Source organism: Prunus dulcis, chromosome 1 (assembly GCF_902201215.1).
Source record: "Prunus dulcis chromosome 1, ALMONDv2, whole genome shotgun sequence".
Classification (NCBI taxonomy): domain Eukaryota; kingdom Viridiplantae; phylum Streptophyta; class Magnoliopsida; order Rosales; family Rosaceae; genus Prunus; species Prunus dulcis.
The window spans coordinates 1887560-1902395 of record NC_047650.1 but is presented as its reverse complement, the minus strand read 5'-3'; the positions used below and the strand labels follow the sequence as shown (position 1 = coordinate 1902395).

Below are 14836 nucleotides of genomic sequence, written 5' to 3'. Positions count from 1 at the left end.
ACATAGATCTATGCATGAGTAGAATACACGTATCACAAGATGAATGAAGAATGTAAGAGGGAAATGTAGCTACATTTCTCAATAAATGGTGAACCCAAATAAAAGATTAAAATTGGGTGAACCCAACAAAAATTATCACAATACAGTGGCTTAGCCTTGAGGCTTGAGCATGGACATCCTAAAACAGCCCAACCTTACCTTAGCCGTAGAATAATGCCTACGAATGGCCAGTGCATTGTTGAGCAAAACCACCTCGGATTGGTGCGTCAACTTGCTTTGTCCCAGATACCCTTCTCCCCCTCCTATTTTATCTCACCCTCCCACTCTTCTTCTCACTTGGAGACCCTTTCGCGATTTTTTCTCTACGTGAGCTCTCTCTTTCGCCCTCCTTTTTTTATTTATTTCCTCTATGCTCATCTTGCTTCAATTCAGTTGACTTTTAGTCATTGAATCTAGTTTTTGTGCTGAACTGCTTAGATGGTAGCTGTTATTTCTTATTTTCCTTCTTTATCTCTCTCAGCTCAGTACTTTGATTCATATTGCTTGTTCTGGTCTTCATTATTTTTTGTTGGGTAGTGTGGAAATCTTTGAGTTACACGTTCCTTTGAAATCATGAAGTAATGTATAATGTTTTTGATTGTTACTTTGGATTACCATTTTCCCTTTTTCAAGATTATGTGTAGCATATTGTCTCTAGATCGATGGAGGAGCCGCCTTATAGCACATTTGGAATTAGATTCTCAATACCAACATCTCAAAAAGGATAATTGGTTCTGGGCATAACTGAGCAATTCTAAATTTCAAGTTCATAACAGAATTCCAATAAAACCATATTGCTCAAATTTGCTACTAAATCCTTACTAAATGGAATCATGGTGATGGATATGAAATTTTTTTGTGGGATTAAATTTTAGCGATTTGTTCTTCTTTCCATTATATTTAGTTATTTGAGAACCATGAGGGCCCTTAATCTTGATACTGCTTTCGAATTCTGGTTAACTGTTTGCACAAGGCAACCTTAAAGTTATCAACTGCAAAAGTACTTGTTTCTGTTGTTGGAATGTGGATCTTCTATATTCTGTTGAAGAAAGAATGACATGCTAATTCTCATTGCATCATTAAAGAAAAACAAGAAAACATATTTTCTTTTAGATGCCATTTTCAGTTCTTTTCATCTTATGTGTTAGACTCTCCCACCAACCCCCTTTTTCCAGAACTTGTTGATTATCTATGTACTTTCATTACCCCTTTTGATTTCATGTATTAACAATATCTTCATTGCAATCTACTCTGTAGTAAAAGATTGTCAACATTTTTAGCCATGGACGGATCTAAAGCTGGTCCATTAAAGGAGCTACCTCTGGGGATAGATGCAACAACTGAGGAAGAATATGCTTCGCAGTCTAAGTTACTTCAAGAATTCACTAGCATTTCCAGCATTGACAAGGCATGGATTTTTAAATCTGACAGTGGTATGATTTCTCATTTTTCGAACATGCATGTCCTTATACATACATATAATACATACGTATGGACATATCAATATATGAATACAAATTCCTTCAAATATATATATATATATATGTGTGTGTGTGTGTTTATAAAATTTTATGTTCCTTCCCCCCAATTGAAAGCCAAAAACCCATTTCTGATGAAGATATTTGTACATTAAACTTTGTTATAGGAATTGGCTCCCAGGCAATGTTTTCAATTAGTCAACCAAATCTTTTGGCAAACAAGAGGAAGAAATTCATTCTATCCTCTCATATTTCAAGAGAAAGTAACAATTCTGTAAACTTCCAATGGGCCCCATTTCCTGTTGAGATGATGGGAGTCTCTGTAATTGTTCCATCTCCGTCTGGGGCAAAGCTTCTTGTAGTACGCAATCCTGAAAATGAATCTCCCTGTCAATTTGAAATTTGGGGCCGAGCTCAAGTGGAAAAAGAATTCCACATCCCCCAATCTGTTCATGGCTCAGTATACGCTGATGGATGGTAATTAATCATGTGAATGTAATATTTCCGATGATCGCTTTATAGGATATTTGATGTTAGCATTGTGTGCTAGACACTTGCCTATGTCTATAGTGATTAGTAGTGGAGGTGCACCTCAATTTTGAGCGTTACTCCTTTCAATTATCTATATTTTCTTTAAACATAGAAGAGATTAAACTTTCAATTATACAGGTTTCAGGGAATTTCTTGGAACTCTGATGAAACTCTCGTTGCTTATGTTGCTGAGGAACCATCTCCCTCCAAGCCCACATTTACAGGCCAGGGCTACAAGAAAGGTAGCTCCACAGAAAAGGACTTTGGTAACTGGAAAGGTCAAGGGGATTGGAAGGAGGAATGGGGGGAAACCTATGCTGGAAAAAGGCAGCCTGCACTTTTTGTCATCAACATTAACAGGTCTTGTACAATTGGTTTACTTTTTATCATACAGGATTAAAATTAAGGAGATTTTTTCTTAGGATGTCAAACTTATTAAAATATCCTATGATGTACAGTGGAGAGGCACAAGCTGTTAAAGGAATTGAAAAGTCTTTGAGTGTTGGTCAAGTTGTGTGGGCGCCACCAGTTAGAGGTTCACATCAATATTTGGTTTTTGTTGGGTGGTCAGAAGGTACCAGAAAGCTCGGTATCAAGTACTGCTTTAATAGGCCCTGTGCCTTGTATGCGGTTAGGGCACCAAATTTTGAATCAGAAGCTGATGGACCTGAACTCAAGTGAGTTGCTTTGTGCAATGCTTATGTCTCTTTTTTTGGACCCTCATTCATGTCAATGGTTTAGGGAATTCATTGTGCTTAGACATATCATATAACTATCAATTTCTTTAACTGTTCCAGAGATAATTCAACTGAAGATGTTCCTGTGGTAAATCTAACTCAAAGCATAAGTAGTGCTTTCTATCCACGGTTCAGGTATTGTGTTTTTCCCCATAGGCACTTAGTTCTGTCTTTGTGTACCCTTTACAGGGGTCTGTAACCTCATGTGTTACTTAAATTTAGTCTGTGATATATCTTACGTGGAATGCTTTTTTAGATTTTAGAGAATTGTTCATAACTCCTTAAATTCTGCCTACTGGAATATGTTTTCTTCATGTCAAGGACATTTCCGCTTGAAGTGCTACTCTAGATAGAACTGGAAATTAATTTTTTGGCACTCGTTGCCTTTCTTTCAGTTTCAAAACTGAAATTGATATCTAATGTCAACAGGAGTTTTATGAACAGCAGAATTGAAATTTTGCTGATTTTTCATACGTTATTTAATAGATTGCTGATTGTTTCAAACATTATCTACTAGATGGCTGATTGTATCTGAAGCATAAATGAATGTAATTTTGCCAGCCCAGATGGAAAATTCCTTTCGTTTTTATCTGCAAGAAGTTCTGTGGACTCTGGGGCACATTCTGCAACAGATTCTCTTCACAGAATAGATTGGCCAATTGATGGACTGCTATCCTCATCGGCAAAAATTGTTGATGTGGTGAGCTCTTCAACTTGTCTCTTTTTTATTCGAGTATAATAATCTTTCTTTTTATGCGCGTTCTATTCTTGACTTGATTCCTTGTGAAAGTAAATTGTGAACAAAGATTAATTTGTTAGCATGTGGATATGAGCATTAAGTGTTTTCCTTGTAAAGATGAAAACTTATACAGCTCACATTCCAGAATTATTAGAATTAAAAATCACGGTTTATGTCTTGCTCTGATCTTTTTTGCTTTTGCTTAGACAAGAATGTTCTGCGTTGCTACTATATACCAGTGGTATGTTGTGTTGTATTTGGAATTTGATGCTGTTATCCTCGGCTTGTTCTCTCTCTCTCTCTCTTTCTTTTTGGTGCATGATACGTATGTACATGGGTAGTCTCCCATTGATGCTTCATTGGTGAAATTTTTATATGATCATGTAAAATGTACCTTTCTGAAAAAAAAAAGAAGGGAGGGGAAACATTGAACTCTTGGTTAATTTATATTTGACAAAAGGTATTAGTGTCACGAAGTTGATATTTCACAACATAATAATAGAAGATTTAGAACATTTTGTATGAGAGTTTCTCTCTTTATCTCTCTCCCTCCCTGTATAACTACACTTAATACACTTCTTGTTTGAAGGTTCCCGTTGTAATGTGTGCTGAGGATGGTTCCTTCCCTGGGCTTTACTGGTCAAGTTTCCTTAGTAATCCATGGCTTTCGGATGGATGCACGATGATCATAACTTCCATATGGGGCAGCTGTCAAGTAATACTTTCTGTGAATGTGTTGAGGTAACTGTAATGATCTGTCATATTCTTTCTTGTATTTGAATACCTTTATTACCTTGTTTTTATAATTTACTAATGAGATTTATGAAATTACAGTGGAGAAGTAATCCGTATCAGCCCTACTGATTCAAATTCATCATGGAGTGTTCTGACACTGGATGGTGACAATGTCGTTGCTGGTAGCATAAACTACCATTTTTTACTGATAACTTCTCAGACAATTATACTGAAATATAAAAAAATTCACTTCTTGTTTCATTTCTGAAGTGTCTAGCAGTCCAGTAGATGTACCTCATATCAAGTATGGTTATCTTGTTGATAAGGAAAGTAAAAGTACTGCATGGAGTTGGCTAAATGTACCAAGTCCCACAAATGAATGTTCTGAGAAGGTCTGTCAATTCGCTTTTCCAAAGCCAACTATTTCTACTATCAAGATTATCTTCAAACTTTACATCTGTTTACTCAAGTTTCTCCTTGCTACAGGTTAAATCTTTGCTCTCATCTCTTCAATTCAGTATAATGAAGATTCCCCTCAGGGATGTTTCTGATAGCGTAACAAAAGGTATTATAAACAAAATCACTTTCTTGTGTCTCAAAAGATAGTTGATTTTGACGTCCCGTATATGCTTAAAACCTTTCAGGTGCTGCCAAACCAATTGAAGCTATATTCGTGTCTTCCAAAACTAAAAGAAATGATCCATTTGATCCATTAATTGTAATTCTTCATGGAGGCCCGCATTCTGTTTCATTATCAAGCTTTTCAAAGTCTTTAGCATTTCTCTCTTCAATTGGGTTCAATTTGTTCATTGTAAATTATAGGTAAGTTATGATTCTCCCTTTTCCCGTTAATTCTGATTTTTCTTAGGATATAACACAACATTGTTGCAATATTTACCTCGTAGCATATCTGTTTAAACTAAAGTTGTTAACCTGATGTATCGATTGTATTCTTACTGCACATGACAACACCTTTGAATTTGTTTTTCATCCTTTGGGATTCTAGCATCCCCTACTTGAAAAAAAGAAGTCTGTTTTATATTTAGCTTCTATCATCAGCTTTTGGCTTGCATTGTTCTGACATATTAGTTTATCTCAGAGGTTCACTGGGCTTTGGTGAAGAAGCACTTCAGTCTCTTCTAGGGAAAGTTGGGTCCCAGGTGCTTACTTATACATATTTACTTCTAATTTGTTTTTTTAGCAATCTTACTTTTGTTATACTAGCTGGTATTATGCCTTGGGGGTACATACTCTATACCACCTGTGTGCTTATGTGGCTTTGTGCTCTATGCGCTGCCATTTTATACTAATGTAGTATCATACACAAAACACATATGTATATACTTATGTAATTTAAGCATTTACTTTAATAATGCACCTATAGAACTATTATTTAATTTATGTACATGGTATTTCTGGACCCTAATCTCTTAGTTGCTTCTCTACAGGACGTGAATGATGTACTGGTGGCTATAGATCATGTAATTGACCTGGGCCTTGCCAGTCCATCAAAACTTGCAGTTCTTGGTGGTTCTCATGGTGGCTTTCTCACAACCCACTTGATTGGCCAGGTGTGGTAGTTTATCAAAAAGCATGACTATGTGCCTTTAATGTACAATGCACAGACACGCAGACTATCTTCATGTGTATTCTATGTTATTATTATGCATTCCAAGTCCTGGATACCACTAGTTGGTGGTTCAACTTTTGGACAGCTGCTTATTTGTGTACATAGAATGGTGGTTTGGGGCTTTCATGCGTAAAGTTTTCATTTTTATTTTTAAAGCATCTAACTTATGCAAGGTTGGTAGATGAATGCTCTAAACGGTGGATAGTACATGTAGTTTTAGGTGTACTTAAGAATTCCATAATATTGTAACTGAAATGCTGCAGGCACCAGATAAATTTGTTGCGGCAGCAGCTAGGAATCCTGTTTGTAACCTCGCATTAATGGTGGGTACAACAGACATCCCTGATTGGATCTATGTCGAGGCCTATGGAAGTGAGAGTAAAAATAGCTTCACAGATGCACCTTCAGCTGAGCATCTGACTCTCTTCCAGAGCAAATCTCCTATTGCACATGTCTCGAAGGTATATGCTTTGTTTAGGCTTCTTTCATATTACGATCTTATGATCGTACTCTGGATTTTGAAGCTTTTACTAGAAGTATATTGGAATAGACGGAAAATCTACAACAATCTCAAGATAACAGCTCTCCCAACATTGATTAACTGCATGCACTTTCACATTTTAAGCAACTACAGGGATATCATAGCTGCAATTTGCAACCGTGCATTGACTTTGGAAAAGCAGAGTAGCATGATATTTGCCATTTGCACAGGCAAGATGTGTATTGTCACCGCAAGATGTGAAGAAAAATATTAATTGAAGTAAAAAACAGAAACAGAAAAGAGTGAAGAAATGGGAAAGAGTTGGTACATGTCATGTTGTCAAATACATCTGTGTGCAAGTTCAATTCTTGACTCTTGAGAGTGGCTAATTCAAGCGAATCCATCCAAGGGTTAAGATTGTATCTAGATATTCCCTCCTATGACCACTTTACTGGGACCAGTACTGAGATTTTTATGTTACTCCACCAGGTTGAAGTTTTCGGTAATATATATATATATATAAAATTAACATTTTGTCGAGAAACGTGAAACATGAAATTAATTTTCCTTTTCCAAAAACAGCTAATATTTATAACGATATTATCTAGGAGTTTGCTATTTCTAACTTTTTGATTTTTGATGCTCTCTGCAGGTCAAAACACCCACCCTTTTTCTTTTGGGTGCTCAGGATCTTCGTGTTCCAGTTTCTACTGGGTTGCAAGTAAGCTAATGTGTTCCCTTCCTAATGAACTACACATTGAACACTTTATTCTATTTAAATGGTTTTACAACAATAACAAGTGCTTGGATAATAATTCTTCTTGGCTGCATTGCAGTAGAAAGTGAATGAAACATAAAATACTCAAACAATTGGAATCTAGAAATTTATTTTTAAACTCAATTTTTTCTTTTAAAGTGATTTCCTTTGCCCCCCAAGTGGGTGGGAAGAATTTGATGCATACACAGTTACATAATTGTAATGATATGTAATTAGAAAAGTGATCTAGATGTTTATTGTTTGTAGTATGCTCGGGCATTGAAAGAGAGAGGAGTTCCTGTCAAAGTCATTGTGTTTCCTAATGATACTCATGCCATTGAGAGGTAAAGTAAACACATGAGGCAAACTTGCTTCTGCGTTGTAGTAGTCTCTCGGTCACTAGTACAATCAAGCTCATAAAATTTGATACTTGGGTTTCAATTCCATCTGATTCCAACTCCTGTCTGCAGGCCACAATCGGACTTTGAGAGCTTTCTGAATATTGGTGTGTGGTTCAAGAAGTATTTGTCGTAAATTAGCCGGCATTTCTCCCCTGCTTTTACCGCCACATTTCGACTTCAAGAGCTTACTTAATATTGCTGTTTTTATGGGCAGTAGAAATCTATATGCAATGCTGTCCATTAAAATTACACTTTCACAAAAATAAAATAAAATAGTTACACCCAGTAGGTTGGATCTACTTATAACCAAACTCTTGACTTTGAACTTTTTGAACTGTCCAAGCATTTGTCCATCATGTACAATCTTCAGTCTGGATGAGATATTAAAAGTTACAGTTACTGAAATCACTATAGAATTGTGTAATTGTTTGTTTGAATCATACTTGTCGTTGGATTGTTTATGTACTATATAGAATTGTGCATTTCATGTAAAGAATTTAATTGAAAACTACAAAAAACAGAGTCGGTATAGCTAATCATGCGTATTGTGAATGTAAACAGGCAACACATTTTTAGTGTTTTTAACTGAGGATAGACCCCAATCACTAGCTAATGTACTTGCTTCTAAATCTCTTATATTCAATGGGGGTTTGGATTGACCCGACTTTTGTTGTGCTCCTAAAAGTCGTCATGGATAAAAGTCGTGCTCCCAAGTCTTCACGGATTCAAATATACGCCTGTGTGAGAGTTACCCTTCCCCTTCCTAACTTCACCCAAACCCCCTAAACCTTCTCAGTCAAACCTTTCCTTTCTCTCTCGGGTTTATTTTTTATTTTTATTTTTTGGGTTTCCTCTCAGTTTTGATTTCTCAAGCGTAGCGCTGGCCATTATCCTTCTTAACAAATTCAAATCAATCCTTCACTACTGAGAATTGGCTTTTGCTTTCTCTTGATTTTGATTTGGGTTCTTCAGAGACAGCTCAAACTCTCTCGCTGAATTTGGGTTTATAATTTCTGCTGAGAAATAGATGGAGCTCATCATCCTCTCCGTGCCCAACTGTTGAATCTGTGCCAACCTCTCATCACCGCCAAAAGCAAACATTCGAACGCCGTCACACGAGGCTGCCACTATAGCCACGAAGCACGCCGCTGCTGGTAATTTCCTTCTCTGATTTTTCAAGAATTTATTTGCTTGCTTGTGAGAAAATACGGAAAGGAGAGAAAAACGACATTGTCTTCACAAGGATCTTGACATACAGCAGAGAAGGCTGTGTCTGCGCGACTGTACTTCATTTTTTGTTTTCCGCGCGGCTATACGAATTTTGCCGCGTGGGCGTTCTATCCTGTCTTTTTTCGTAAGTAGTATAGCCGCGCGGCTATCTATACCCTTGGTTGATTTTTTAGAATTAATAGTATAGCCGCGCGGCTATACTTATTTTGAGTTGCTTTTTACTATCATTGGTATAGCCGCCCGGCTATACCAGGTTTTTCTTATTTTTTTTAAAAAATAGTATGGCCGCACGGCTATACGTATTTTAACACGTGTGCGCCTAATCGCGAGGAGGGTATTTTAATATATGAATAGTATAGCCGCTCGGCTATACCCGGTTTTTTTTTATTTTATGATTTTTGATTTTAAAAAAAAATAGTATAGCCGGAGCTCATCATTCTCTCCGTCCCCAACTGTTGAATCTGTGCCAACCTCTCGTCACCGCCAAAAGCAAACGAACGCCGTCACACGAGGCTGCCACCATAGCCACGAAGCATGCAGCTGCTGGCAATTTCATTCTCTGATTTTTCAAGAATTTATTTGCTTGCTTGTCGTCACAAGGATCTTAACAGAGAGCGGAGAAGGCTGTGTCTGTGCGACGAAAATCCAAACGAAGAAGAATAGATTTCAAAGCCATGCAAAGCAAAGCACGAACCTTTTTTCAATCCCATGCCTACCATCCGCTCCTGCTCATTGTTAGCTTCACCCAATAGCTTGCCCAGTTCGTTTTTAGCCTCAATCGCGACTTTGCTCAAAGCCTGTAAAACCCAATACCATCTACAACAAGTTCATGCGCAGATTATACATAAGGGTTTAGAGCAAGACTGCTTCCTCATAACCCAGTTCATTTGCCTCTGCAACACTCTCTCTTCCCTCTCTTACTCCACCGCCATCTTCGACAGCGTTCACAGTCCCAGTACCTTTCTCTGGAACACTTTGATCAAAGGGTACTGCGAAAGGTCGAGTTTTGCCGATACTGTTGGCCTCTTTGTTAGGATGAAGAGAGAGGAGGGTGTTCCCGATAGGTATACGTACCCGTCTCTCGTTAAGGCCTGCGCGAGTGAGGCGAAGGTTTGGGAAGGCAGGGCAATACATGGGTCTGCTGTGAGGTGTGGGGTTGATGGGGATGTGTTTGTGAGCACCAGTTTGATTGACTTGTATGGAAAATGTAGGGAGATTTTGTGCGCTCGCAAGGTGTTTTATGGAATGTCTGAGAGAAATGTAGTTTCTTGGACAGCTATGGTTGTTGGGTATGCCAGTGTTGGGGACTTGGACGAGGCCCGCAGGCTGTTTGATCAGATGCCGCAGAGAAATGTGGTGTCGTGGAATGTGATAATCAGTGGGTTTGTGAAATTGGGTGATTTGACAAATGCTAGGAGGATCTTTGATCAGATGCCTGAGAAGAATGTGGTTTCTTTTACTACGATGATTGATGGATATGCCAAGTACGGAGATATGGCGTCTGCAAGGTTTTTGTTTGACCAAGCCCCTAACAAAGATATTGTTGCGTGGTCGGCATTGATATCTGGGTATGCACAAAATGGTCAACCCAACGAGGCTTTGAAGATATTTCTTGAAATGAGTACGAGAAATGTTAAGCCTGATGAGTTTATAATGGTGAGCTTGATGTCAGCTTGTTCCCAAGTGGGTTGCTTGCAAGTGGCCAAATGGGTTGATTCTTACCTGAGCCAGAGCTCAATTGACGTTCGTCAGGATCATGTTCGTGCGGCTCTAATTGACATGAATGCAAAGTGTGGTAATATGGAAAGAGCAACAACTTTGTTTGAAGCGATGCCTAAACAGGACATGATTTCATATTGTTCTATGATACAAGGGTTGTCGGTTCATGGTCGAGGGAATCAAGCTGTTGCCCTCTTCAATAAGATGTTAAATGAAGGTTTGGCTCCGGATGAGGTTGCTTTTACAGTCATCCTGACAGCCTGTAGCCGGGCAGGGCTCGTTGAGGAGGGTTGGCACTTCTTTGAATCAATGAGACGTAAGTACCATTTGACACCCTCTCCTGATCATTATGCATGTATGGTTGATCTTCTTAGCCGGTTGGGACGGTTAAATGCAGCTTATGATCTTCTAAAATCAATGCCTATGGAGCCTCATGCTGGTGCTTGGGGTGCACTACTTGGAGCCTGTAAGCTAAATGGCAATATAGAGTTAGGAGAATTGGTTGCTAATCGACTTTTTGAGATTGAACCCCTAAATCCTGGTAATTATGTGCTATTGTCCAACATCTATGCGGCAGCGGACTGCTGGTTTGATGTTTCTGCTGTGAGGGACAAAATGGAAGAGCAGGGAATTAAAAAGATAAGCGGTTGCTGTTGGATTAGTTCAAAAGGCTGAGCTTCTTGCTAACTCTCTTGATGCAATGCATGGAGTTTATGCAGATGACAGACAATGTTCCCTGACGTCTACATTATGGAGTCGGAGTTTGATTAACAAATTTTAGTTGTGACTCCTAGCTTATTGGTGCTTAAGGAACCAAGCTGTTGGCCCTGCCTTTGACGTCGCTCCTACAGACGCAATTTCATGTGTTTCAACAATGCATGAAGGCATTCTGGTAGCTGAAAGTCTAACTTATCACCTCAAGTAAGAGAATGGCGACTTGAATGTTGCTCTTTTGAAATCCTCATACTTGGAGATGTGTAACCCAACGCTTATATAACATGGACTTATCACATAGGGATCCAAATGTGCTTGATCTTTGCAACTGAAATCTGTCAAATTAAACTCATTCAATCAAGCTTTTTCGTAGGTTCTTGCAGCAAACAGTTTTGGCTGCCCAACCATGTACCTGAATTTCTGTTCCTTGATAGAATAAATTTATCAAATCTTGAATATGGGTGGGTGCCATTTATTCCAGACAGTTACAGTGATTGCACAAGACTTGTAAGGAAGATTATAAAGTTGGAGAATCAAAGGAGTACAGGTATTTGTGGAAATTGTCAAAATTGAGTCATTTTTCTGCCCTAAGGCATTTGTTGCTGGGGTTGGGATAGGTATAAAGTCAAAATTGTCAAAATTGTCAACGGAAAAGATAAAAGTATTCCTGAAGTGTAAATGTTCCTTTGGCCTGCTTCAAGAAATTTTTCCTGCCCAGCAGAACACAACATCGTTCCAATATTTACCTCCCAGCATATCTGTTTAAAGTTGTTCACTTGATGTAAAGATTGTGTTCTTACTGCACGTGATGACACCATTGTATTTGTTTGCATCCTTTGGGATTCTAGCATCCCCAACTTGAAAAAAGAAGAAGAAAAACCTGTTTTATATATTAGCTTCTATCATCAGCTTTTGGCTTGCATTGTGCTGACATATTAACTTCTACAAAAATATTATAAGAATGAAGTGAAACTCTGATGAGGTTCATTGTGCACAGATATTTCTGTAACCAGTGTTACAGGTACCATCTTACCATTTTCAGTAGGAAATGCAAGACAATCACTCTAGCAATAATTATGACGATAACAACTTTGGGCACTTACAGGTATATTTTTCTCAAATGGTGTTGAGTAGAAGTGTTGATCAATGCCTAAATTTCCCTTTAAGAACCTTTGAATAGGAAATATAACATCCTAGTTAGTATACACAGATCATTTCACCCACTGTTGACAAATGAAGCTAGTAAATTAATAACTACAAAGTATAAACTAATGGAGTAGGCCACAAAATTTCGAAATTGCTATGGAAAAGAGAAGCTTTGAGCTCCAAGTGTCACTTTGGCCTACTTGGAAATCGCATAATCTCTAGGTGGGTCTTTTAAAATAAATAAATAAATAAATAAACAATATAGCTGCATGACTATATTCATGAAATATGTTATTATTAAAGCCTATAGCCGCGCGGTTATACTCTTTAAATATATTATTTTAAAACGTATAGCCGCGAGGCTATACTGGGGTCCTTAAAAAAAAATCCCCGATTTTCATTTATCGTAAGAGTAGTTTAGAGCATTATCCATTACTATTAGGCCATTACATGAGTCTTTAATGTCCTCTTTTGATTTTTTATTTTTCCAGACTTATTACCTGTATAAAGAATTTAGCATTTTCTCATTTAATACTTATGTTCTACACATACGTATGTATTTTTCATGTTTAATACACGTGTTTTTTTTACAAGAAGACAAAATTCACGTATTATACACACTAATTTTCACATATTATACAGACAAAATTCACGTAGTTATATATATTAGACATAATTTAGTAGCACTCAAGAGAATGAGGTAGATCAAAGGCAAACATTCCCACGAAAAAAAGAAGAAGAAAAAATTGAACTCTCAGATTGATTTAATGTGAAATTTCTCCCCCTTCAATATCTACTTTGCATATGTTCAAGCTAGCAAATTAATAACTTTAAAATATAAACTAATGAAAATGGGCCACAAAATTTCAAAATTGCTCGGGAAAAGAGAAGCTTCAAGCTCCAACTGTCACTTTTGGCTACTCAGAAAACGCCAAATCATTAAGCGGGTCCTTTTTTTTATTAATAAAAAAATAGTATCGTCGCGCACCTATACTCCTGAAATATATTAATTTTAAATAGTATAGCCACACGACTATACTCGTTAAATATATTATTATATTTAAAGAGTATAGCTGAGCGGCTGTCCTCCTGAAATATATTATTATATTTAATGAGTATAGCCGACCCCAGTACAACCACGCGGCTATACTATGGTTTTTTTTTTTTTTTTAATTTTAAAATTTCCCTGATTTTCATTTATCATAAAAGTAGTTTAGATTATTATCCATTACTATTAGACCATTACCTGAGCCTCTACTGTCCCTTTTTTATTTTTTATTTTTTCAAACTTATTACATGTATAAAGAATTTAGTATTTTCTCCTTTAATACTTGTGTTATACACATAAGCACATATATTTCATGTTTAATACACGTGTTTTTTTTAAAAAATTTTAATAATACAGACAAAATTCATGTATTATACACATAATTTTCACATATGTACAGACAAAATTCATGTATTAATATATATATATATGTATAACACATAATTTAGTAGCACTCGGTAGATCAAAGGCAAACATTTCCACCAAAAAAAGAAGAAAAATTGAACTCTCAGATTGATTTAACATGAAATTTCTCTCCTTTCAATATCTACTTTGCATATGTTCAAGCAGCAAATTAATGACTTTAAAGTATAAATGAATCGAAGTAGGCCACAAAATTTCAAAATTGCTACAGAAAAGGGAAGCTTCGAGCTCCAAATGTCACTTTGGGCTACTCGGGAATCGCCTAATCGTTAGGCTGGTCCTTTTTCCTTTTTTCGTTTTTGTTTTTATTTTTTAAATTAATAAATAGTATAGCTGCCGGGCTATACTCCTAAAACATATTATTATATTTAAAGGGTATCGTTGTGCCGCTATATATTGCTTAAATATATTAATTTTAAATGGTATAGCAGCCCGGCTACACGCCTGAAATATATTATTATATTGAACTAGTATAGCCGTGCGGCTATACAGGGGGTCCTTTTTTAAAAAAAATTTCCCTGATTTTCATTTATTGTAAGAGTAGTTCAGAGTATTATCCATTACTATTACTCTCTGCTGTCTCCTTTTGATTTTTTATTTTTCCATACTTATTATGCGTATAAAAAATTTAGCATTTTCTCCTTTAATACTTGTGTTATACACACATGTATGTATTTTTTATTTTTAATACACGTATTTTTTAATACAAAATTTTCAATAATAGAGACAAAATTCAAGTATTATCTACATAATTTTCACATATTATATAGAAAAAATTCACGTATTAATATATATTAAACAAAATTTAGTAGCAGTCGAGAGAATGAGGTAGATCAAAGGCAAACATTCCCACGGAAAAAAAAAAAAAAACTCTCATATTGATTTACTGTGACATTTCTCTTCCTTCAATATCTACTTTGCATATGTTGACACTAGGAAATTAATAATTATAAAGTATAAACTAATGGAAGTAGGCCACAAAATTTCAAAATTGCTAGGGAGAGAAGCTTTGAGCTCCAATTGTCACT

At 36.7% G+C, this 14836-nt stretch overlaps 2 protein-coding genes across 3 annotated transcripts; both read left to right on the top strand.

Moving 5' to 3' along the window:
* Nucleotides 1-129: 129 nt before the first annotated feature.
* On the top strand, nucleotides 130-7996 carry LOC117623090 (acylamino-acid-releasing enzyme-like). 2 transcript variants are annotated; one of them, XM_034353947.1, is made up of 18 exons: nucleotides 130-366; nucleotides 1297-1472; nucleotides 1685-1994; nucleotides 2187-2408; nucleotides 2507-2725; nucleotides 2846-2920; nucleotides 3347-3485; nucleotides 4114-4265; nucleotides 4359-4441; nucleotides 4530-4651; nucleotides 4746-4824; nucleotides 4904-5081; nucleotides 5359-5419; nucleotides 5708-5830; nucleotides 6153-6350; nucleotides 7023-7091; nucleotides 7395-7471; nucleotides 7598-7996. In XM_034353947.1, the coding sequence occupies exons 1-18, from the start codon at nucleotides 224-226 to the stop codon at nucleotides 7659-7661; spliced, it is 2490 nt and encodes an 829-aa protein (XP_034209838.1). In that variant the 5' UTR covers nucleotides 130-223; the 3' UTR covers nucleotides 7662-7996. The 2 variants fall into 2 exon arrangements, with proteins under 2 accessions (XP_034209838.1, XP_034209845.1); XM_034353954.1 differs by lacking the exon at nucleotides 6153-6350.
* Nucleotides 7997-9211: 1215 nt separating this feature from the next.
* Nucleotides 9212-11919, top strand: LOC117623105 (putative pentatricopeptide repeat-containing protein At5g37570). The gene has a single exon (XM_034353965.1). It carries the CDS (start codon nucleotides 9467-9469, stop codon nucleotides 11150-11152), a length of 1686 nt encoding a protein of 561 aa, XP_034209856.1. The 5' UTR covers nucleotides 9212-9466; the 3' UTR covers nucleotides 11153-11919.
* The last annotated feature ends 2917 nt before the right edge of the window (nucleotides 11920-14836 follow it).